General features: G+C 43.5%; 1 protein-coding gene across 7 annotated transcripts in view; it reads left to right on the forward strand.

The window, feature by feature from the left end:
• nrxn2b (neurexin 2b) overlaps window positions 1-24757 on the forward strand; it is a 503322-nt gene that overhangs the window by 462879 nt on the left and 15686 nt on the right. For 6 of the 7 annotated variants that reach the window (XM_029455250.1, XM_029455256.1, XM_029455253.1 and 3 more), the window contains 3 exons: window positions 389-560; window positions 13265-13354; window positions 23280-23602. In XM_029455250.1, the coding sequence (XP_029311110.1) occupies window positions 389-560; window positions 13265-13354; window positions 23280-23602 (585 nt within the window). The remainder of the gene's footprint in view (window positions 1-388; window positions 561-13264; window positions 13355-23279; window positions 23603-24757) is intronic. The other variant, XM_029455255.1, reaches the window with a different exon arrangement.

The raw sequence follows: 24757 nt of genomic DNA on the forward strand, positions 1-24757 counted from the left end.
GGTCTTAAGTCATAAAGTAAAGTATTGGGCAAAGTACAATTTTGACCTGATGGTGCTTTTTTCTAAAACTTTTGAAGGCGGATGTTGGGGCTGTAAACTAATGTTAGTTATGGAGGTAATAATCTTTTGTTTGGCAGAAAGGAAGAACTTGACTTTTTAGTTACACCCAGTATCAGTTTCTCAGAATTTATGTTTTGTTATTAGGTGTTATTATAGAACACATATAAACAAAAGTGTTACATATAGGCCAACCGGACACAAAACAAACCATAAATTAGGGGATTTTTAAAAGGATGCCAAATGTCCAAAGTGCACTTGTGAAGTTTAGTTTCTTTCTGTATGTTTGTGCGTTCTTCTCATGATCTTCTCCATCATCCTCTATCTGTAGGAACGGGGAAAGATCGGCGTGATCTTCAACGTGGGAACGGACGACATAACCATCGAGGAGAGCGCAGTGATGGTGAGCGACGGCAAATACCATGTTGTGCGATTCACACGGAGTGGTGGCAACGCCACACTACAGGTGGACAACCAGCCGGTCATCGAACGTTTCCCCTCAGGTAGGAACAGGGGCAATTTGGGGAATTAGGGAGGGGGGGGGGGGGGGGGGGGGGATATCAGTATTGGATTTGAACCTTAGTATTGAATTCCTAGATAAACTGGGTAACACAGTGGAGAGAGAGAGGAGCTTCAGAAAATGAATATTATTCATGATTTCAGTCTCCCATGTACCACAAAAGTGAACAATCAGAGGGAGCTCTGGTTTATTTATCAAGACATTCATATTTAGAACATGCCTGCCTTATTCTAGGTAATTACAAGTTCTGCTCTTAAAGGCAGGAAGAGCCAAGCAGCCTTCCCGAGGCAAGCAATCTCCCATCGAAGGGCATCCAGCTCTCTGCACCTAGTCTACCATTGTAGCTCCTGGCATTGTGAAAGCCAGTGTTGAATCAAGGCCAGCAGAATGTGAATGGCTGCTGTAGATGGGTTTTAGGCATGATACAGAGAAAAGGAAACTTCATGTTGGGAAAGCATGCAGAGGTGTTTATATGTCATGCCTCGGATCCAGACGCAACATCATTACACATACAGACTTAAAACGAGGTCACAACACCCAATGAGTCACTGCTTAGGAGTGTGCTATTTCCCCGACTCGTTGTGGTATTCTATTACAGCCTGAATTATGAGGGTTTTTGGTTGTGCGGAAGCTCTCAGTTAATTTCTCTCTCCATTGTGTTTCCCCCTTGTTCATGGTTGTTCAAAGGAAGACATGTTGTGTTCCCGTCGTGACTTTGCCTTCGGTAAACACCCGGCTAAGCCCGGCTCTACTGCCTGCCAGCGTAAGGTATTAATGATCACATGGAAAACTTATAACCTGTATACATACAAATAAGAGTTTGTCAAAGCCTCGAAGCTCTGGTACAATCACACATTTGCCCAACAGTGTTGTTATTCTACATCAATGTTGTCCGACTGGTAAATGTCCATCCCCGCTGAAGTCAACGCCTTCAACCTCTATTGTCTAAGAAAACACTGTCCTTGTATCATCATTGTTACAATCAGCAGGGAGAGTGCTGCTAATGTGGCTATGATATTTTGCTCTCGTTGACATATAGAGCAATGGGACTGTGACATTCTCTGTCACAGCAGTGATCCTATATTTTAAGTCTTTGTTTTGGCATTGAGAGAAGTGTATTCTCTTGCTCATTCGTCAGCACAGCGAGGCCAGGCTGAGGGGCATGCATCAAAGCCAGAAGAGGAAGCGCCCTGTGACAGTTTACTCTTTTCAGTTGTTATTATGATGGAAATGCGGCTCTTTGGGCAACAGCACACGCTCCAAAGAGGAGCCTTCAACTAACAATAGCTCTAACCGCTCAGAAAATAACAGCGAAACAGCCTGTTAACATCTGCAAGTGAATGTCATCATCCAAATGTGTTTTCTTTCATCAAGAAGCAGTAATGCACAGCCCATATTGTATTCCTTTTATTCCTCTTCCTTCCGCCCTGCTTGCCGCTGTTGTTGTTGTCTTTGTCAAACATTTCTTTCCTTTTCCTCTGCTTGATCAAGAATTGAAGCGTGTTATTTTGTTGTTGTTGTTTGTTGAGTTTTGTGTTTGTTTGCCGGGGCTGGAGCCCGTCTGAAGTTTTAGGAGGTTATGGGGACTGAGGAAAGGAAGTGGATGAAGGAAGGGGGGGGGGGGGGGGGGGTGGGGGGGTACTTTGGTGTGTAGGATAGCTTTGATTCATTTATGTGAGCTAGATACACTCTAACTATTTTTGGGCGCCCGCTTTGAAGGCTCCGGCACACGCTTTGAAGGTTCCAGTCGTCATCGTCTGGTAGGGCGGCGTCCTGGGGAACCGGAGATGTTATACATTAGGAAAGCAAAACCTCGGATAAGGCTGAGGCACAAAAGGGCGGAGGAATACGTAGGGGAACTAGTGAGTGAGTGGTTTAGGGGGGGGCAACTTCCTAACCGAGACAGGAGGTGTGTGAGGTAATATTTTGTGTAGAGGAGAAAGAAAAAGGGGCGCTCCCTTGTTGAATCAAGTTCCTGTGACCCAGATTGGAGATTTTAACATCTTCTGATTCTCTAAATGGGACAAAATACTCAATACTCAGGACACATTCAGAACTACTATATTTTCTTGATGCTCGTATTATGCAATATCATCGCCATTTTGTCCCGGTGGAACACTGAATTATAAAATGTCCATGTAGTCAGATTTAGAAGAAAATAGAACAAGCTGTGATGAAAGACGCCTCCAATGGGACATTCTGTTAAGTGTAACAGGTACCAAATTAAAGTACAGTTTCCTGTGAAATCTCCCTCCCCAAAGGGACTGTTGTGACCCACATCAGGCAGTCTCCCAGGGATGCCATTGCGGTTTTGAGCCCTGTGTAATGTGCTGTCCATACAGAGTTACATGTGGGATTTATCCTCACGTACACCAAAGCCTAAGAACTGTAAAAGTTCCCAAAGGAATGAGAGAGAGAATATAAATCTGTCATCTCGCACAAGAAAGACAGTGACAGGTTATCTTTCTGTATCTTTTGTTGACACACTCCCTTATTTACACACACTATAATTAGGGCTTAGATTGGCAAGTGCTCACATTGCGTTACATCCTGGGCTTGCCAGCAGCTGTCTTATAGACAGAAGGCTATTGGGAGGTGATGACATGGAGAGACAGGATGTTGACAGCAAACATGGCCGTCTTGGGTCAGGCACATTCTGCGGGAAAAAAGCTACACGTCTCCTGATGTCACACAAAGTGATGTTTGTAGTCCTCGGGGAGTGTGCGTTTTCTTTTCCCTGTGTCTGATTTTACGTGCGGCGACGACGTGAGACGGCGCGCGTCAATGACATTGTGTGTGTGTCAGTCTTTTTTCATGTGTGTCTGTTTGTGGGCATGTTTGCATGTGATGGATAGAGAGCAGAGAAGAAGTGTCAGAGAAGCACCCAACCAGCTAATCCAGTGTGTCAGGTGTCCCCTGTGGGGCTCGCAGCAACAGTTGTTGGCCCACCCTCCTTCACACATTCCCAAAATGGCAGACTGGCTCAATAAAAACATCCCTGTGTCACATTGAGCACCTCAACCTGGCCTCAGATAAAAAGGCAGATGTTAGCAGCAGTGCCATACGGACTATAATTGTTTCACATCTGATTCCCTTTATTTACTGGTCTTCTGCTGTGAGGAGGGGAGTGGATATCATGTGACTAATTGTCGAGTGTGCAATGGTTTATTTGCAGTTTATTCCTGTTTGTCAAGAGAGGCTGCAAACACACAGCCAGGACGCAGCGGCCTCATCACTCTTCTGAATTTAAACTCATGGCTGAAAGGCTTCTGGTTTGTTACCGGACTGATGATAGCTTCACATACTTAAAGAATATGGAAGTGACTTGGGTTGGGATAATCCCCTCTGAGCCATACAGTTATCATAACTTAGAGTAACACACAATAAACTCAATAACATCACTTAAAGTAAGAAATGACACAAAAGTTAAACACACACGTCCTCAGTGGATTCTTCATTCAGTTACACTGCATTTACCATAATGTTGTAACTGCTGCTCGTGGTCACAGTAGCTGATGCTCAGTAGCAGTTAGATACCACGGGCTCGCTTTACTTTGAAATCTGTTTTTTGTAGCACAAGTAGAGACAATAATGTCCAGTATACAGCAGAATGTACCTACAGTTTGCTAACATTCCATAAGGTCACACTAAGATTGTAGTGACTTGAATAATGGTGTTTTATTGCTTAACAATTCCATTTTTATCTCTAAGTGGAAGAATGTGCAATTGCCTTTTTCCAAAGTAACAGTCTTGTGTTAATGATCTGACTGAAGTATCTATAACATTGACAATAAATGCTAATTATTTTTGTGTTTGCTGTTATGATTTTCCCAGAATAGAATTGCTAATGAGACAGTGCAGAGTCTGTCAATATTGTGTTCTTCTACATCCAATAATCAACTACCAGCAACATCAATACAAATGTTTTAGTGTTTGCATCTTTAAAACGCCTTATTAGTCAAATCCTGTGATTATCTCAGTGAAATGTGCCTCCATGCTTTTGTTTTATGGGCTGTAAACCCTCAAACTCATCATGTGTTCAGACGCTCAGAGGGGGGGGGGGGGGGTCAGGGTTAGTAAGTGGGGGTCTGCTACAGCATTAATCCCGCTCTCATAAGGAGCAAGCTACCGTTAAAGATATCTACTGTCTCCGAAAGAATCAGAGTAGTGGAAGAAAGAGCATGTTCCGTAGTTGTGAAGGGAAGTGCGTGTGGCTGAGGAGAACGTGTGTGTTTGCTTCTATGTGACTCTTTACAATGTGTACAGATGTATACATATACAGTCCCTTTAATGGGTTTATATGCTGTATATACATGCACCATTGTTTGAGAGTATAGCGTGTGCACATGTTTGTTTCATGAATTCCCACCTGTGTCTCCGCTCTGTCACGCACTCTCATCATCATCTCTCTCTGCAAATCACCTCACATTAACTCTTTTTGTGTTTGTAGTCATTCACCACGGCAGATTATGACATTACGCTAAGAAGGGAGCTTCTGGAAAAATCCATCTATATCCTGTGGGTTTATACCACACTTGGCATTTGGACTTCATTGCGGTGCCCCCTGAGCTTTAGATAATCATTATGCATTTTACAACCACAGTTATATTGTCACCATCGCAGGGTATTGGCTGCGATTACCATATTTCCCTGCCTCATAACTGTGTTGTTATGACCAATGAGAGGCGCACAGTGCACCGTCTTCTTTTCCACACTTAGTTTCTTTCCCACTTGCCAGTATTTACAGGCAGAAGATCTACCATAAAGCTATCACTTTGCTTTAGTTTCAGGCTGGGCTGATGTTGAGTAGGATTAGATAGAGGAAGTGGCATGGGGGGGGGTAATGCATGGATGGAGGGGTCTACGGCAGGGGAGATAGAGCAGAGGAAGAGCAATAGTACAGAAAAGTGCTTGGAATGCATTGCTGAAAAATGATGAACTGAAGGAGGAGATGAAAGAGGAGAGGGAGAGATAGAGAACGAGAGGAGAGCGAGAGTCAGTGTGTGCGTGCTGGAAGCTAGCTGCTGTCACTGCTGTGATGGATGAGGCTTTGTATGTTACTGAATAATAAGCACTTCACAAATTGGATTGCATCACAGCAAGGAAGATTACATTTAGTACAGTACACACACACACACACACACACACACACACACACACACACAATGAAGCAATGCACACAAGCCAGTAATAATTTTATAACCACTACTACAGCTACTTGCTAGCAAAATTACTCGCTGTTGAAATGCACTGAGACACAACAGTGTTCATTTTGAGTAGACTAGACTCACCACTTAATACCGATCGTAAATCAAGGACAGGAAAAGAAGGAGGAAAGATACACGCAGTACAAACGGAGGACTATTGTCATTCCCTGTTTCCATTCTGTAAGACATTTAGGGGATCTGTTCAGCGTGAAGGCTGACCATTAGAGAGAGAGGAAAGATGAAGAAGAGGGAGGTGTATTCGCAGAGGAGGAGAGACTCCGTGCGAGCAAGGTCAGCCCCGGCTCCGACTGAGCTGTTAAGGTGTTTTCAGTCCTTGAATTAATGGTCTAAGAGAAAATGGGTCAACAAAGCGCTCGGCTGCGCTCTTTCCTTCCTCATAGCCGTTTCTAAATATCCATCTTTGTCTCTTGCGACCTCCACACACACACACACACACACACACACACACACACACACACACACACACACACACACACACACACACACACAGAAAGAAAACCAATTGTGAATTAGCAAGGAAGATAAAGAGACAATGTGAGGAGGGGAGGTTGAGGAAGTCCACGACTGCTTCCCTGTTGGCAAAAGCAATATGAGAGAGCACTCAGCGTTGCCGGTTAAAAGGCTACGAGTAGGGGACAACAGCAGGATAATGACAGGAGAGGGCTGCACTCTGTACAAGACAACACAGTCGGACAAATGGCAGGAGACATATGGACTTCACTGGCTCAGGCCTTCAAGCAAGAAAAATCAAAGCTTCCCTTTCATGTTCCACCGAGCAGAAGATGAGTGATGCACAGTGTAGCCCCGAAAACCATCTGTACTCTGTTAGTGCTTAGGAGGAGCACCTGTACCTGTTAGCTTCAGTATGCACTGTTGCAGCAGCACAAGGCAGTGTGGTCTAGTCCTCTACCGAGTTATCATTACGACCTTTCAAGCCAAACTTTGGGTTACTTGACTTACATTTGAGTATTTCCATTTTTAAAATATTTTTTAAATGTTCAATTTCTCTTCCTTATTAAAAAATGCCACTTGTCTAGGAAAAGCCTTAATGTCACGCCCTGATTTAAGAAACCCCTCTCAGTATAACACTGTACAATTCCACATGACTACAAGCTGCAGCCTCAGAAGTAACCTTTAATTTGAACTAGGGCTGCAAGAGATGATTATTTTTTATTAAAGATTAATCTGCCAATTATTTTCTCCATTAATCACTTTTTTCCCTCTAAAATTAAAATAGTGCAATATGTTCAATAGCATTTCTCAGGGCCAAACATTATGTTTGAAACAATAAAAAACAGGGGAAAAGCCAATCAGAGCAGAGAGGAGCCTTTCAGACCGTGTGAGAAAAGATTATTAAATTGATTTAAAGAAATTATTAGAGCATGTAAACATGTTCTATTACATTGTTTTCAGTTAATAAGAGAAGGATTTGAATCCTCTGTCCCTTGTGAGGAAGGGAATTACTGTTGTGATGGTACATCTGGAGCCACAAAGTAGCTAAGTGATTCTTTTTAAAAGAATGAACACATACATTAAAACTGTACATTATTTCTCACAGTTTTTAAAGTCACATTGCAGTCTAAATACCCCGAAGGGAAAAGAAACCTGCAGCTGCTAGTCCCCTTAGGACATTGATCTGATTCAATGCATAACTGACATTTGTCATAGTTTGTATTTTACTCGTCCATATATTCAGGAAAGTAGTGCAAGAAAAGTCAGAGAGTTGAGGGCATCTCAGTCACTGATGACAGTTCCCCTCATTCTGCGGGTTCTTATAGGGCCTCTGGAGCGCTGCGACTCCTTCTGATTGGATCTTGCACAGTTGGAAAGTATCACCAATTATTGGCCTGTGGCTATGGGATGATGGAGAGAGTGAGAGAGAAGGAGACACAGCTAAGTAGTGCAGAGCAGGAGAGCGAAAAGATTGCTTTGGGTAATTAGAGAAGTGACAACTTTGATTTCCACGAGTAGGGGAGCTTTCTCTGGCTCACTCTGACAACCACCCTCGCACAAATCCACCGTGGCCGAGATGAAAGGTGGTGAGGATTCTGTCGAAGCGAGAAGAGAGAGGGGAAGAAATAAAAACGCAGAGCGCATTGGATTGATAACTGCTACACAGATAAAAGATGAGCAAGTAGTTAAAACAGTGCGATATCATTTGTTTCAAATGCATACCGACACGAGCGGTGGGTGATGCATGGAACAAAGGGATATGGTGGGAGGTAAATTGCTTTCTTTTCCCGCCTGTTTCACATAAAGAAACACAACTTGTCTGCAATTTTTGGCTCAAAAGAACAAACGCACTGCAAATAAATGTGCTCTTTTCATGTACATTTTATCAATTTCTAATCCCTTGAAGTCTTATTTTCATTTAAAAAACATCTGGCTGTATGCTAACATTATTTAAACAATCAACTTGTTTCAAGAATATTCTTAAATCATGTATTTTTATTGAATTTGGTGCAACAATCTTCTGTCACATGACTGACTAGAACATGACTGAAACATGGTGAAATATATTTTTGGCACTTGCAGATTTTTTCACTTGTTCTAAGAAACTAAAACTTCTAGATGGATATTTTGCAGTGATGGATTTAGTAGGACAGGGTTACAGTGTATAGGGCAGTAGTTACTTCTCCCCATCTGCTCCAAAACATCCAGTAGATATGAGTGCAATCCATCTAAAGTTACCTAATGAAAAACAGAATGAGGCTAGCTTGACGGGGGGGGGGGGATGGCCGGTGGCCAATCGTCTCCAATGTAATCTCCATTCTTGTGGATGGATTTCCGATGTGGGTGTCCTGTACAAGGGCATCTGGCTGCCTGCAGAGCTACATGATATACAGTTGGCTCCTTGGAGAGTCTCCACACACACTCACGTGTACTAACACAGACACACACATATGTCCTGATACCGAAGGAGACACAGAGCGAGACAGAACAGTGTGTGATTCTGGATTATCAGCACACTAGGATCCGGCTCTCTAAACAGACATGGAAACAGACACTCTACACTCCAAGCACGCCGCACAGGTCTCACGACCGTCCTCCACCTTGCTTTGTTTCTCCCTGCGGTGCCAGTCAATCAGCATGCCCTTGCCCTGCCCCTAGCACAGCAGCTGTGCTACCTACCCAGGAAGGGTCCCATCATGGCTGTTAATCCAGCCGATGCTCCAGGCTCCAAACATGGTGCTCAGGCGGACGACAGATAGGTGTTTGGCTTCGGGAGTGGAGCTACCGCCAGTGTTTCAGGGGGGACGTTCTGAGCCTCATGGGGTTCAGAGGCACAGGCATGTTGTCTGGCCAAACCTACATGACTTGTGTGAACAAGTGTGGACCTGCCTCTGATGTTTTTTCGCTGACACCTTCGCTTACATTCCCCCAGGTCTGAAGAGTGAAGCTTCAAAAACACTAGAATCCTACACTTCCCATGATGCCACCAATAGCATTTTTCAATCACTGATTGACCTACGACTTTAAAACACCCCAAGATTGTTATGTGGGCTTTTCATTTTTAATTAGTTGTCTCAAGCGAAGAGATGACCTTGAGGACATCACAACAATATCAGGGGCGTTTTTTTTCCAGACTTGACTGAGATTCTCTAGAACCACAGAAAACATTATAGAAGTGTTGAGGATTTCCCCGTTGACTAGTAATATAATGTTGAATGTCAATGCCCCTTTAAGGTGATGTTAATCTGCATATAAATATGCTGTTGCCACTGCTGCCCATTAGTCATGATTGGCTATTAAAGAAAACATACATACCTCAACAGTTTAAATCATCTGTTTGATTAGCTAGTTTACTCTCTCTTGTATATCGGATGTCCTTAAGCGGCAGGTCCGATAGCATTGTTTCGCCGTCTTTCACGTGGAGCAAACGGAATAGTCTCAGGAGTGGAGGGAGTGCGATAATGGCGCTGCTGGAGAAGACAAGGGCCCAGCTGTTTAATCTTTCCGCCCATTCTCATGCAGAGCAGGCTTCAGCTGATGGGGAGGAGAGCGAGAAGGGAAAAGTTTTGCTGGTTCACTCAGAATTACTTATTTCTCCAAGGATCCGAGCGCAAACAGATGCAAACAAACAAGCAGGACACGGAGGAATTAAGATTCTCTCACAGTGCGGTGTGGATGACACAAAAATCAACAGTCCAACGAAGCCTTTGTGGGATTAGTTTCTCGTGGCTCTTCGTACTGTTCATTCATCACATCACAATGTGCTCTGCATGGTTTCCATCACTTGTTCAGTTTTCTTCCCCATGTCCATCTTTTTGTTTTGAGTAGATACACAGAACCATTGTTTGTTGTTGATGAGGATGTCGTCACTCACTGTTGTCTGCCAGGCAAAGAAAACACACACATTTGCACAGTGTGTGTGTGTGTGTGTGTGTGTGTGTGTGTGTGTGTGTGTGTGTGTGTGTGTGTGTGTGTGTGTCACAATGTAGCACATTTAATCTCCTAGTAATATACTGACTGTGTTACTAGGCAATGAAGAAGGATGGAGGGATAAAAGGGAGTGAAGGTGAACGAAACAAAAGGAGGATTAAAGGGGGCAACTGAGAGAAAGGTTTGGAGGAAGGAAGAAGTAAGGAAGGACTTTGGATGAAGGGAAGGAGTAAGGAACAGAAGGGAAGACATTAGAGGGAACTCGATGAATTAAAATGGACAGTTGTGGGCGAAGGAAGGAACAAAAGCTAAAGAAGAATTAATGGAAAGGGAGGAACTGGGAGACAAAAGGGAGGTAGCGAAGGTGCACGGGGAGAATGGGGCATGGAAGGAATTAGGGAGAAAGAAATCAAAATGGACGGAGGGGAAGAAAAACGACCGAATGAAGTGTGGATGAATAATTGTTTGAGAACAAAGGAAGGGCAATCAGGAGAAGAAGAGGAAAAGAAGCAAGCGAGAAGGAATTAAGGACTGAGTAAAATAATAAGTGAAAGGGATTAAGGAAAGAGTGATGGACGCAAGAAAGGAAGGAAACATCCCATAGAGGGAAAGGAGGGGGAAACTGGCTGCAGTGTCTAACAGCTGCCACTAGAGGGAGAACTACATCTCTCCAGTTGATACTGATCATCAACTATTACTTGGATGATAAAATGGACCCTACTTTGGATTACTGGAAGTGACATCATCAGTGTGATTCAGAGAAGAAAGTTAGAAGAGGGAGAAGGTTTAGTCAGATTTGTGGACGCGGTAGCAGATGCAGCAGTAGGAGAAGAACATGCATGCACAGGATTGATTCATCTCACTAAGGACTGCTGCCTCCCACTATTTTCCTTTGACTCTGTTATTATTTTGATCGCCTTGTCTCAACAACCCCCTCTCCATCTCTCCCCCTCCTCTCTCCAATCAACCAGCAGAATCTCCTTCTCTACGTCAGTGATTGCTGCAGAGTGCCCATGTCACGCGTGTGCGGTGCACTGTAATTGCTTGCACTGCTTTTCCAACTGGCAGAGTGGTACCTAGCTAATCTTAAGTGCAGTGTGAACGTGTGCATGTAATTGGTCACACTAACATGCTGCAGTGCAGTTCTCAGAACCATTTGCTGCCACTACGGATTGTTTCAAGGCACGAGAAACTCCCGGAGATAGTTTTTCTCAAATGGCTGCAAGATCTTTCAGACCCCCAGCTACAGCTACAGGTGCAGCGTGTGAATGACACTGAGTCATATAGTACATGTTCATCCTGCTGTCTTGTATATGCTTCTCCATCCGTCCGCCAGCTATCATTCATACCTCTTTTTCCATTCAATTCTCATTATCTTTTTCACAGTGTCCTTCTTCCCCATGCACAAACAACTGTTCATATACAGTTATGCTCACGCACACACACTCCTCCTCAGCCTGTGTGAGACATTATTGCGCAGGCAGGCGTGGGTAGAGAGACCCCTGGGGAGTGGAAGTAGGTACTGCAGAACTGAGAGATGGTCTATTTTAGATCACTGCAGTGGGGGGAGCAAAATCAAAGTATACTAGTAAAGATGCAGAATATACCTCAGAGCTCTTCTATCTAGATGTTGGACCCAAACTCTGCTTTAGTCTCTCTACAGACCCTTTTCATCTGCCAAATGGCTCCAACATTTCACATCAGACTCATATTCAGGCCCCAAATTGATTGTTTTGTTGTCAAAACTGTAGACAGCTACAGTTCAACACAATCTGCAATTATGTATTTGGTGCATTTTAGCTTACAGTGGCTAATTATAACAAGTTAGGAGTAAATGGAAGTTACTTGGACTCCTGAGTGGCCTGGTTCTTCTGAGTTCTGTGGTACTCGTATCACCACGTATGTAGCAAGTGACACATTTTTGATTCCGTTTCTTACTCGTAAGTGTTGTAAATTGGATAATTTTCAGTAAATTATAATGAAAGGCTTTTGTTCCTCATTTTCTCGGGGCTGCCCCCCTGAACTTTGTCCCGCCTCAAAGACGCCTGGGGAATCCCTGACCTCATTTTTTAGAATCACTTTGCTAGCGTAGCCTATAATCTGCGAAGATTGCCATTTGACAAAGACAATAAATCCTAACTAAGCCTCTGACATTGCCACCACATTAGGCTTCATCAAACCCCCAGCCTAGCCACCATCGCCCTTAATTCCAGCTCTGTCTCTATTGACGGCGCTGGAGATGTACGCGGCGTGACCCCGAGGTTGATTGAAGTGAAGTGAGGGATAATAAGTTTGCACAGCGGCGATGAAACTTCTTTGACACGCTGATGCAGTGATGCTAATTGCCAAGTGCCACTGAGAAGTGCTCAATTAATGCATAAAAACCTGAGAAAAACAGTTCTGGCAGTTCCACTAAATCCTCTTCGCTTTAGCTGAAGTGGAGAAGTCGGATTCAAAGTGAAGTGATGCCACACCGGCAGAATGACATCCTGTTGTCGGATTTGGGGAGGTGATGATTTTTTAATGACAAAGTCTTGGTGTGCAATGGGAACTTAAATATGTCTTCCTTGAAACAACCATGAAGTGTGTTTTAGTACTGTGGGATTATCTCATGTGAAATAATAATGATTATTGCTGACGTGAAATGTTTTTTCTCTGCTTTATTTATTCACAGTTTAGTAAATCTGTTGTTCTATGATTGCTGGTTATGTGTGTGATTCTAGCCTGATTTACTTCATTACTGCTAATGTATTTCTAAAGTGTATTCACTATGCGGAAAGCTATCTTAAGTTTCTACAAATGTAATCATACTATATCTAAATAATTCATAAATCTGTTTAACTTGTCAGTGCATTAAAAAACACTTAAACTCAAGGTAACTAGAATGCTGTTAACATGTCTAACCAAACAAACCAGCCCATAAACACATCCTCAAGTTCTTCCTGTCCTAACTAAAGCTGATTTAAAGTTCATAACTTGCTAAACATTTGCCATGTTGCCCCTCTAACCTCTAACCTTTCAACTTCCAGATTTCTTTGTAACCTCTCTTAATTTGTCTTCTCCAAATTTCTTAAAGGGAACTTTGATAATGAGCGCCTGGCTATTGCTAGACAAAGAATCCCATACCGACTTGGTCGGGTAGTTGACGAGTGGCTACTCGACAAAGGTAATAAAATCCCTTTAACTCCACTAATGATCTAACCGCCTAACCTACCGTTAACCACCACTCTGGAGGAGGTGCAGTGCCACACAACAGGGGTGATGTGATTTGGATCTTTAACAGACCTGGTCCCCTATTATCCACATCAGATTTAACATGCCCAATATTAATTGGCTGATATATTGTAACTCATTCAATTATTCCTTATCTCAATTGGTATCTGAAAACTAACCTGCCAATCAGACTTTGTTGGAAGATACATTGTTTCCTTTCATATATTTGCCATCATTTTACATCCCAGATTGCCCAGTTGAGGCAGTTCACTGTGTAATAATTGGCAAAATAAATTACAATATTTAATGTTTAGTAATAATGCCATTCTCTAGCATTGGGACCATATCCAAAGCACCTTAAACTGGGGCTGCATCTCTTCAGAGAATTAACCCCCAAATAACCCGACATAACCCCCTAATAACCTAACCACATGCAAAAGGCCTATTGATACCGTCTGCTTCTTTCCTGTGTCTTTTGTTGGCTGAATGTGAATTTGCATTGACTATATATATAATCCTTCATGAAAACAAAAGATATTGGATTTCCAAGAACAAAGAATCCCCCGTGAAGTCACTAAAAGTTAAAGGGACATTTGAAGTGTTTGTTCAGTATTCAGTTTACATTCATTTGCGGCATGTGGGCGCACGTCGTCCGCCCAACGTTACGCACGACTACAGCCGTAAGTGTCGAATGTGGTCCCATCAAAGTGATGATTCTTTAACCCTTTGAGTGCCGAATGTCCCAACCTCTCTGTCTTTATCTTGTGTCGTGTGTTTGTGCTGCTGAAGGTGGTTGATTCTAAAAAAAATAATAAAAAATAAAAACATGTTATTAAAAAAGAGCAATAAAATAAAAAAAAGAAAGACCACTAAATGGAGCCGAGTCTTAAAATAGTTTCTGTGCTGCAGTAAAATCATTGCATGACGATTGTATTTGTCATGCACTTCTGTCCAGGCAATTACATTACCATTTAGCAGAATAACAGCCACAGCATAGGATGAGAATTCTTATAAATGGATGGTTTCGGTGTAGATTATCAGAATATCCAAAGCTCTTTACAGTATGGTTTGCATTATCTTTTCTATTTGCATAAAAGATGTATTATCATGAATTTAGAGATTTAAGCATAAGCCAATTAGCTTTAGGGGCTCCTTTTGAAATGGTATTGTTAACGATAACGCATGCAGGGAAGAATTCAGAAGATAACATTTGTCTCTGAGAGCAAAATGAAGTATTAATGCGACAGACAAACACGATAAATGAAGCACTTGCATATTTATTTCATGGAAACAAAACAATCGTTGAATTCATCTCCAGCTCCTGTAAACTGACTTCTCTGCTTCCTCCCGAAACTTTGGCAGCAATGCACTTCTAGTGGGGGTAGCTAGGACACAAATAAGAATTAAACTTGGGAAATTAAAGTTGAATTGAAAACTGGATCAATAAAGAATGACTTATCCATTTATAAAATGATTTGTGCGTGCCTTGAAAGTTTAAAGAGAATGATCTTGAAACGGGATGTTTTATTCTCTTTCTTCTATCATTTGAAATGAGACTGCATCCAATCATTTAGATGAGAGCATTCAAAAAAAGTAGGAAGACGAAATAAACATATAATCCTAACAAAACATCAAGTGAGGGCTTTGATCAGGGTTTTCTGGAAAAAAAAATATTGCTCATTTGTTCATTTGATTAGATTCGTTAAAGAACTGTCATTCACACGTCATGGACTTAAGAGGCACATTGGTTTTGCAATTTCCAAGATATAAGACATGTTAGTCTAGATAATGCGGGGGAGTAGCGGACATTTCAGAGCTCAAAGGGTTAAAGGTTTCTCGTTGCTTTGATAAGGAAGCGGCTCGAACTTAAAGCTAAGAAACGTCTAAGCAGAATCTAACCACCTAACAGCAAATCAAACTCCACCCACAATAACCACTGAGGGCTTCTCTCATGACTCCACCTTCCACTGCAAAATTGAAACCATTCGAGAAACTTTCCAGCTTTGCCCTGCTGGTGACAAGTTCAGAGAGCCCTCAGTTATAACCATGTTATAAATGATTTTTAACATTTGAAACGCAATTGGACCTGGATGTCAGTATTTGGAAGAACTTGGACAGGTTGCAGCGATCGCTTGGGACAAAAACAAAATAAAAAAATCTAACTAAGTTCTAACTACTACTAAAAGAAACAAATCTTCAGCTGGCATCTCCCTCCCCTTGTCTCCACTTCCAAAACTCAGAGGGTTAAAACAAAGCAAATAACTGAACATCAAATTGAAAAATGATCATCTGCTCTGGATAATTTCTACAACATGTGTTTGAAATTGAGGTCCCTTTAACATTTATTGTTTTCGCCACTAAAGAACGTGTTTTGAATGTACTGTTTCTATATGTTATTTGCTATGCAGGGTGAATGGACATTTGAATGAGAGTTACAGCCTGTCGTGTGGTAAACGCAATGTTGCCCATATAGGGATTGTGTCTGCAACATGTGGTGATTTTATTACATGATTGCCTCAAAGGGTCTTGACCAGAAAGGACAAAACAATCAGCCCTGCGGGTCTCCTCTCCAAGCGCCTAATGTTTTATCGGTTCAATTTGGAAAAACTCCACATCTCTCAGATTGGTACTTCAACAGTGCCATTAATCTCGAGACTCATGCACTGTTATGTTCATGTGTGCACAGAAACATAATAAGAGCACTAATTGCACACACTCACTCTCACAAATCTGTGTTTGAGTCACGCTGGGATGTACTGGAAGTCATTGGTGTCCTGGAAGAGAGCTGTGCTGTGTCACTGCATCTCATTCTGAAGCCCTTCTCCAATCTCTGCTGCTGCGTGTGAGGCAGATCAGAGCGAGCGTCTCGGGCCGACTCTGTGCCCGCTGACTAAATCCAAAATGGCAGCCATTACAGGGACCCAATGGAGGAGAAAAATCAGGGTGCCAAAAGTTTTCAACAGCTCTCTCCGAGCCAAAACTTATTCGGATGCATCCCCTTTCCTCTTGCCTTGTGATGGATCTGTCATTCCGGGTTTTCTGCTCTGCTCCTCCTCTTTCTACCCGTCAGTCTCTTTTATTCCTTTTTTACTTTTCCTTGACCGCCAACAGCAGCCCTCATGGAAAAAACCTGGCCAGCCTAATCTCTATGTTAGTGGAGCCTGTTTCTTTAGATAATAATATGTTGCTGCTTCCTGATCTCATCAGGGAGCTCCACTAGAAAATAAAGATTACAAATAACCAGCAAGAATAAATTCCCCTTAGCAGTTCCCTTTAGCAGATGAGCAAGCAAGCGAATAAAGCTCCCCAAGGAATTGGAGCTTTATATCTTCTTCTGGCGAGAGGGGCTATCCCTCTGGAGCTCTCCAACAGCATGCCGATCAAGGTCTGAGTTGAACTACACGAGTGCAGTGAAGAATACTACAACTTTGGCTCTCTGTGGCCTAAAAGCTAGAGTAATGTTCAGTGTTTAATAGTCTGGTGTGGGCTCCCCCATTCCCTAATCAAAGGCAATCAAGTCCTCCCACTTGGTGTGGGGCCAGAGCCCAAATCAACATCTCCAGGCCAGGCATTGTTCCAGATCTGCTATTCATGATCCCAGCTTCATCCCAGAGATTCTCTCACAGTCAACTGAGAGTAAATCTGTCTCAGTCTGTCTTTCAGCAACTCCATGTTGAGCTTTGTGCCCCGCTGTGTTAGTATCTTGTTCTCATTTAATCTCTCTGCACTATTATGGCCATATTTGAGGGAAATTGTATGAATTTTAACATGCTCATGAGTTGAAAAGTGGCTCAAAGAAAGCGTCTCTGAAAGAAGGGACACTTTGCTACCCTACCATGAAATAGTCTAAAAACAGAGCAGTCACAGCTGGAGTGAATAAAAGAGAGAAGATTCTTCCTAGCTAACCACCGTGCAATCTCTCTCTGTGTCTCTGCCTCGGCAGTATCACCTTCTTAAGATCTACGTACAGATATAGGATCAGAGATAGAGCCACATCTGATTCATCCGATCTACTGTCTCCGGAGTCCTGTAGATTCACCACCACAATCTCGGCGCCCTCCGCTGACTTCAAGGACCTCAGGGCTCCGGGCTGCCTCACAAGGATTTCAGTCCAGCTTCATGCTGCATTTGGCCCCTCGTCTCCATTGTCAAACACAATTAATTCATAGCTTTCTACCCAAACCAGCCTAACTTCTGAGGAGAGAAAAAGCAAAACGCTCTTAATTACCAAAGAGAGCCTTGTGCCGAGGAGATAACTTGGGAACACTTTATAATCGACTTTGTCAGCATCCCACCCCACCCCCATTGTGCTCCAGTCTTCTTCGACTTTCTCCCTCCTTGTTCTTTTTCTTTTTGTAGAGAAGAAAATGGAAATAGTTTGTTGATACGGAATGCTAGAAATTCTGCAGGCGCATGAAGGATTTGTGAACACAAACCCATAAAGACTCTGCGCGCAGACGGTCCAACTTTCTGTTCTGCACATCACAAAGCAGAGTATTGACTGAGGTGAATTCTGGGCCAGCCCTCCCACCCTGCAACTCAGCTAAGATAAAACATTTCAGATAGAAGCTCCTTGCAACCATATGGCATCCCTCCTCTCTGTGAGATAACAGGAGTAGAAGGAGGATGAGAGAGGCGTAATGATGACGGTGGAGGGAGAGAGATACTGCGCTCTCCAGCTGCAGTCCTTTTCATGTCCCCTCCACCGGGGATGGAATGGTTACACTTAGATCCTCCTCCCCCCCCCCCCCCTGCAATCTCCCTCTGCTTCCATCCCACAATCACTTCCTCCAGGTTAGCTGCTCACAGCCAGGCAGAGGGCTAAGCCTTGTGCGATCACAGTTTCAAGCCGCTGTCCCATCCTGTCCTCTACACCTACATTCTGGGCATTGTAGCAGGCAAACAGCCATTATTCCAGTGCCTCTTGACAAGCAAGCTGTGCATTAGCACGCCGAGCATGGCCCGAACCCAGCCCACTCCCTGGCTTGGCTCGGCTCAGCTAGTAATTACCGACCGCAACTCATCTGAGACAAGCCACTTCTCTCTATGTTTAGAAAAAAGAGGAGGAAGGTGCATCAATGCAAAGCTTCAACCAGAGACCTGCTATACCTGCTCACAAAGTATTTGTAACTGACATCAGACAAGAATGATGCAACCTGTACCCAACTGATAATGCCTTTTAACTCTGTGGTCTCTCATGTATCAAATCCTCAGGCACACAGGAAGTGATGACTTTTACATTAGCTACAGAAACTTTTTTGAAAGCAAAAGACAAATCTCAGTAAAACCAGACGGAACCAAAAACGGTTTGTTACGATTTCCATCCTGTTTTTTGACAGTTCTGGCTCCTAGGATAACATTGCAAATCTGCAATTAACTTTGATAGACACATAGTTATTATCCTTTAAAATCAACTCTTACAAAAGAACCACATTTTTTCAGAAACACTATTACTATAATTTACATTCTGTACTTTCTGTGAGCATATTTTCTGCTCAAACACCAGGGATGCAGAAGGCTCTGGCCTCAGGTACATAACCACACAGTTAACCATGCGTTTAGCTGACTGCACTTAAAAGAGGGTAATGGAGCTGGAGGTGACTCACCGAGCATTCCATATCCTCTCCATGGAAAGCACTTTGCTCTACCTCAAATATCTTTTTTTGACATTGTTCTCACCAACTCAGTCTTCTTCCTCCTCTTTCTTACCCTCTTCCTCCCATGCATTTCTGTATGTCATTCTCTTCCTCAGCCACTGTCTTTAACTGCATGATTTCTCTTGTTCTTTTTTATCAAGCCTGTCACCCCTACTGCCGTCCCTCTCTCCATGCCTTCGCTCTGTCTCTTTGACATTCTATCCTCATGCAGGCTCACTCTTTTCTCTGTCCTACCCGTCTGTCATCCTCCCTTGCTCCTGTCATCACTCATGTCCCCATTCACTCAGTCCCTGCCCGACCTATTCTTTCTTTAGTGTCTCTCTCTCTCACCCATTCCGTAACTCAAGAGCTGCCCTATGGCCAGTACCGAAAGGAAAGGAAATGACATGTTACATTTTAGTTTCTTTAATAGGGATGATAGAGGGGGGGGGGGGCCTTCTCACTGCTCTGTGAGGCCCACTAGGCTATCAGCAACTGTGATTGCGGATGATGATGCCTTTAGAAAAAGTCCTGCCCACCTTCTTTTACCCAGATGCTTTATTTAAGCAGCAATTAGTGTACAGCTCCAAGCCAGAATGCCGTGTTTTCCCAGGCAATGATTTACCAAGCTGCAGCACCTCTGAAGCACGAATTCTAGTCCTGGAGGATTCACATGACTTTAAGTGCAATATATGTTAGACTGCTAAGTCCTCCTCAGGCTGCCCTTCCACTTCTTTACGCTGCTTTACTCCGTTTCAGGATGTTTCTATGCATATCCCTTCATTACCCAGAGCTATTTTTACTCCGCTTTGTGGTGACAAATGTGAGGGGTACTGTGTGCTACTTTGTGCATTCCATATTCCCCTATGGATTTTATTAGAGCATACTGTATGGATTTAAATGAAATAGGGATGTGCAGAATAAAAATCACAGCTGTATCTCTGAGTATAGATAGAGAGATGGATAGAGAGATAGATAGAGAGAAAGAGAGAGAGAGAGAGAGATGTATCAAATAATATGCTTTATGACCAAATACATCCAAAACTAATGTTATTCATTCATAATTTAGCACGAAACACTGCTATATCCAAGTACAGCCTCCCAGAGCTGCTAGCATGGCTTAGTCTTGTTTGAATATGCAGAACAATGACAGCCTTTCAATTTGTACATGTTTTTATTAATCTGTCTTTTACACAAAAACCTAGATATGTATTAATCATAGCATCCCAAGCCTCTGCCCATTGAACGCCTGTCACCTTAAGAGACGCGAGGCAGCAGACACCCAATCCCACCAAACTGGTCCAATAGACCCTCATCAATGTGCAAACCCCGTGTGTTGTGCTACCACACACACAGTAAGCTGTCCAAACACACACAAACACACAACGAGAAAGGCGTATGTAAATAAACGTTGGGCAAATACACACAACTTGAAAAGGCCAACTGTCACACACATAAAGGTCATTTCATTGACATATTTCATAAGACATTATATACACCCTAGCCTCGCTGCAGCACCACATCCAGCTCTGTCATATTAAGCGCTGTGATTGCTTGTCATGCAGAGGTTTCTTTTTCTAACCTCCCACCCCTCCACCCCACCCCGCTCCTGCCCGCAGCCCAAATTGGCTCTAAAACCACATGTCACTTTTGATTTGACCTGGCAGACCTTGAAACAATAACTTCATCAGGCCCTGTTAGAGTCTCATCCTGACCAGACAGCTCCAAAAACAAACGCTGATTTCCCTTCATCTATTCTAGAGGGCACCTTTCTTCTTTTTCGCTCTGTCTCAGATGGGATGAACGCACAAATGGCCGTCACAGTGCTCTCCTGCGCTCGAGGCTCGCCGTCCCGCTTTTTCTTGTTAACGAAGGAGGACATCTGCACATGCTGTAGTTGCAACGCAGAATTATATAGGTCGCCCGACAGATTCTTGGACACTTGCATGCGTACCGACTTTTGGAGGTATACCTAATCCCCTCTTCTCTTCATCATAACCATAAGCTGCTTGTCAATATGGCTTACGTATGCCTGTGTCACTGGCTCAGAGTGTGACTCTGACACCTACTCTAAACTCCTCAGCAGAAAACTGTCTGTCTGAACTGATCATCTGACTCGGAGTTGCTGCTCACACACAAGGAGAGGCTGACGTTTTTTTAAAGGAACTTGAGGTGTTTGGTAAACCAAGAGAACTGATAGCATTGGAGAATACAGACGATGATGTGTGTCCTCAACATCTCCTCGTTCGATGACCCTTTACTGGAGAGTGGGGGCCGACTGGAGCTGCTTGAAATGGGAGACCCTCCGGGCTGACGTGTGGGTGTGTATGTATGAGTCCTCTTGTCAAGGACACTGGAAGAGTGATACAAAGGGACCGTGAGGTGGACGGAGACTGTTAATGTGCGTTTTGAAGTGTGAACTGTTGTGATGTTTCAAGGTTCTATGTGTGTGTTTACAAGCATGGTTATTCTCCTGTATTTTCCTTGCTGATGTCCACAATTTGAAAATCCGTCCTTCCCATCATTTTCCCATTCCTTTTTCTTTTCATTATCTCTCACACCAAACATGCTTAGTGATGAGATAATAGAGTGAGACTCAGCCATTATGTCAACAGTGCATATGCCAGACATTAAGTCTCATCATTATGAAGTTAGGGGATGGGAGCCCGGTCCCTTGTGGGCCCCTGACGGGCCTAATGATCTGATAATGGGCTGACACATGTAATGGTCCATCTCAGTGGAATAGATGCATCTCTCCAGCACTTCTGTAGAAAACTTCCAGATACACATATACTGAACATGTGGTTTTACGCCCACACACATGAATGTGCATTAACGGACACATTTGTCTGATAGTCCCACCCACCTGGGTGAGTGCACCCATATAGACTTACAGTAAATCATAATTACAGTGATGAAGTACCCTTTCAGCTCTCTTAATTGAAAACAAATGGGACCCAGGCCTGTCCCTAGTGTCTCCACACTGAAGAATAGAAAGCTGTCTTGCAATCCCACAGAGACAACAATAGCAACAATCAAGAGATGTCCACAGGATTCATGTGTCATCGTCACTTTGATGAAAAGGCATGTGGTGCAAATGTGCGGACGTAGGCACTGAGGAGCAGCCGTAGTCTTTCTTACCTGTGTAAAACGCAACTAATCTGCATACAGAAACACAAACTACCATCATGCCTGAGGGGTCTATCTCTAGAGTCTAGATGCTGCCCTTTGATGCACACATTAGTGTAGTATCCCTTTCACAAACAAACACACTCCTTCTTTCCTTACACCCATTGATTTATCCATAAAAGCTCTTTGGCTTCTCCTCCAAGTAATTACCTCATCAGGTCCTTTTTTAACCCACATCCTGCCATCAGTAATAATCCTCCTCTCACTCCACTCTCCATCATCCCTCATATCCACATGAATCACAATAGGTGTCAAAGCTAGCATCAGTACAAGTGACATGGTGGGATGTCCCTAAGGAGAGCCGGGATGCAAATATGGGGAAAAAAAGTATAAATGAAACAATCAGCTGAAGAAAATACAGGCAGAAAATCTACACCTGTCAGACCCCCCCTCCAATCCAACCCTTCACCACAACTCCTGGTAACACATTAGTATTGGACCCTGGTTAAATGGTCGACCCTATCCTCCCTTCATCCATCTATCCATCCAGATGAATGGTAATGACCAGAGAGAGAGAGAGCCCCTAATGAATTAAACATTTCCTTCCAATGAGGATCTTATTTTCAACCTTTTGGATGGTGGAGCTGAAGAGGTACTTTATCATCGTGCAGCTCAGGTGCATTGGAGGTCAATGACACAGACCCAGCATTGTTCTAATATATTCCATCTCAGGGCAAATTAGATGCATTTCTCTGTGAACCTTCAGTCTCAGGGTCAAGCCGCAACTGCCCCAGCAATTTATTTGACTGCCAGATTCAGGCTGCCTTTTCTGTGAAAGTGGCACGTGCCCAGCCCCATAATGTCTGCACGGGTAGCAAACCAGGGTCCAATCCCTCTAAAGTGTTACCCAGGAAATCCCATGAGATTGAAACAGCCCCTCTATCTCCCCTGTTTCTCTGTTTTTGTGCCCGTGTGTTTCATGTGCAAGCTAACCCCGAGACCATGACTGATTTGTATTCTTTGCCCTTTCTCTCCTTTTCTTTCCATGGTTTCTCTTCTTACCTTACCCCCTCTCTCTTCTTCATCATTTCTTCCTAATGTGTCACATATCAGGTCGCCAGTTGACTATCTTCAACAGCCAGGCGTTCATCAAAATTGGCGGTGGAGAGAAGGGACGCCACTTCCAGGGCCAGATCTCAGGCCTGTATTACAATGGCCTGCAGGTGCTCAAACTGGCAGCCGAGGGCGACCCCAATGTCCAGTCCCAGGGTAACCTGCGGCTGGTGGGGGACGTGCCCTCGGTGCTGACTACTGACACCACCTCCACCACCCCGCTGGCTGATATGTCCACCACAATTATGGAGACAACCACCACCATGGCCACAACCACCACCCGCAAACAGCGCTCGCCCACCATGAGGGACAGTGTCACACAGGTGAGCAGTTATGAATGTGTGATCCACGCTTGTTTACATGACTCATGCTGAGAGGCGAAAACAAAACCTAGCTAAAACCTCTCGGTGCCAAGGAGATGTTTTGTTGCAGTTACTATTACTTTTTGGGTTTCTAAAGTTCCATAAGTCCTGAAAACCATCATGCCCAAGTACCCAGATTGCACTCCTTGAACGAGTAGATCAACATTTCAAAAGAAATCCTACATCAACTGCAAGGGCAAACAGTCACATCCTCAACGCAGTGTTAAGTGTGACCCGCCCCTTTTTGGCCCTCAGCCACATTCAGATGTTCAAACGTCCCTCAGAGAGGGAGGGAGTCATAACAGCTCTGTGTGGCCGGTCCTATCAGACCAATCAACACGGCAATCTTGATTTGCTATAATAAGATATAGCTGACTAAACCCCAGACATGGTAGGCTGCTGGTATTACAGCACATGCAACAAAGGTTGGAGGAGGGGAGGAACATAATGAAAAGGAAATCATGCGGCAGCAACAGCACAACAACTTAGTGCCATAAGCTTATATTTATGACTCTCTCTCACACCCATGTGAAAGGCTATGATTTATGTTCTGATGATTATCCCCATGTGCTAAGGGTTGCCATTACCATCATGGTAAGTAACAATTAGCAAACAGTAGGGAAGTGCTGTTGCCCACATACTGGAGGATGGAAGAAGCGGGTCATCCAGACCCACTACTCTCATAAAAAGACGTAATAACAGGCTCCATGTGTTCCAAGGGAGGGATATGCTCTAGTTCACGGCCAGTATCATTAGCTAAAAGCTGTGTGTTGTGCAAAAAGACCTTGCTGTAAAGTATTTCAAAGTAATTATTGCAAGAGATGCAGGCGTTTCTTCCATGTCTATGCCAGGATGTACAGTATGTCAGCTATTTCTGTGTTATAGTAATCACTTTTTACTGTAACTACTTGAAAGCCGTCTATTTCATACTTTAAACTGTCCAGCAAACTTTTATGATGTCACAGGAAACACAAAGGCAAGGTGCCAATTATCAGCACATTTCTCTCATTCAGTTGTGTTCATTAGCGCTATTCATGGCCACGAAGGCTCATCTGAGAACAGTCAGCAAGCCACTCGCGCTCGTCCCTGAAGTCCTCCATCAGCAGATTCCGAATA

This window comes from Cottoperca gobio, chromosome 18 (assembly GCF_900634415.1).
Source record: "Cottoperca gobio chromosome 18, fCotGob3.1, whole genome shotgun sequence".
Classification (NCBI taxonomy): domain Eukaryota; kingdom Metazoa; phylum Chordata; class Actinopteri; order Perciformes; family Bovichtidae; genus Cottoperca; species Cottoperca gobio.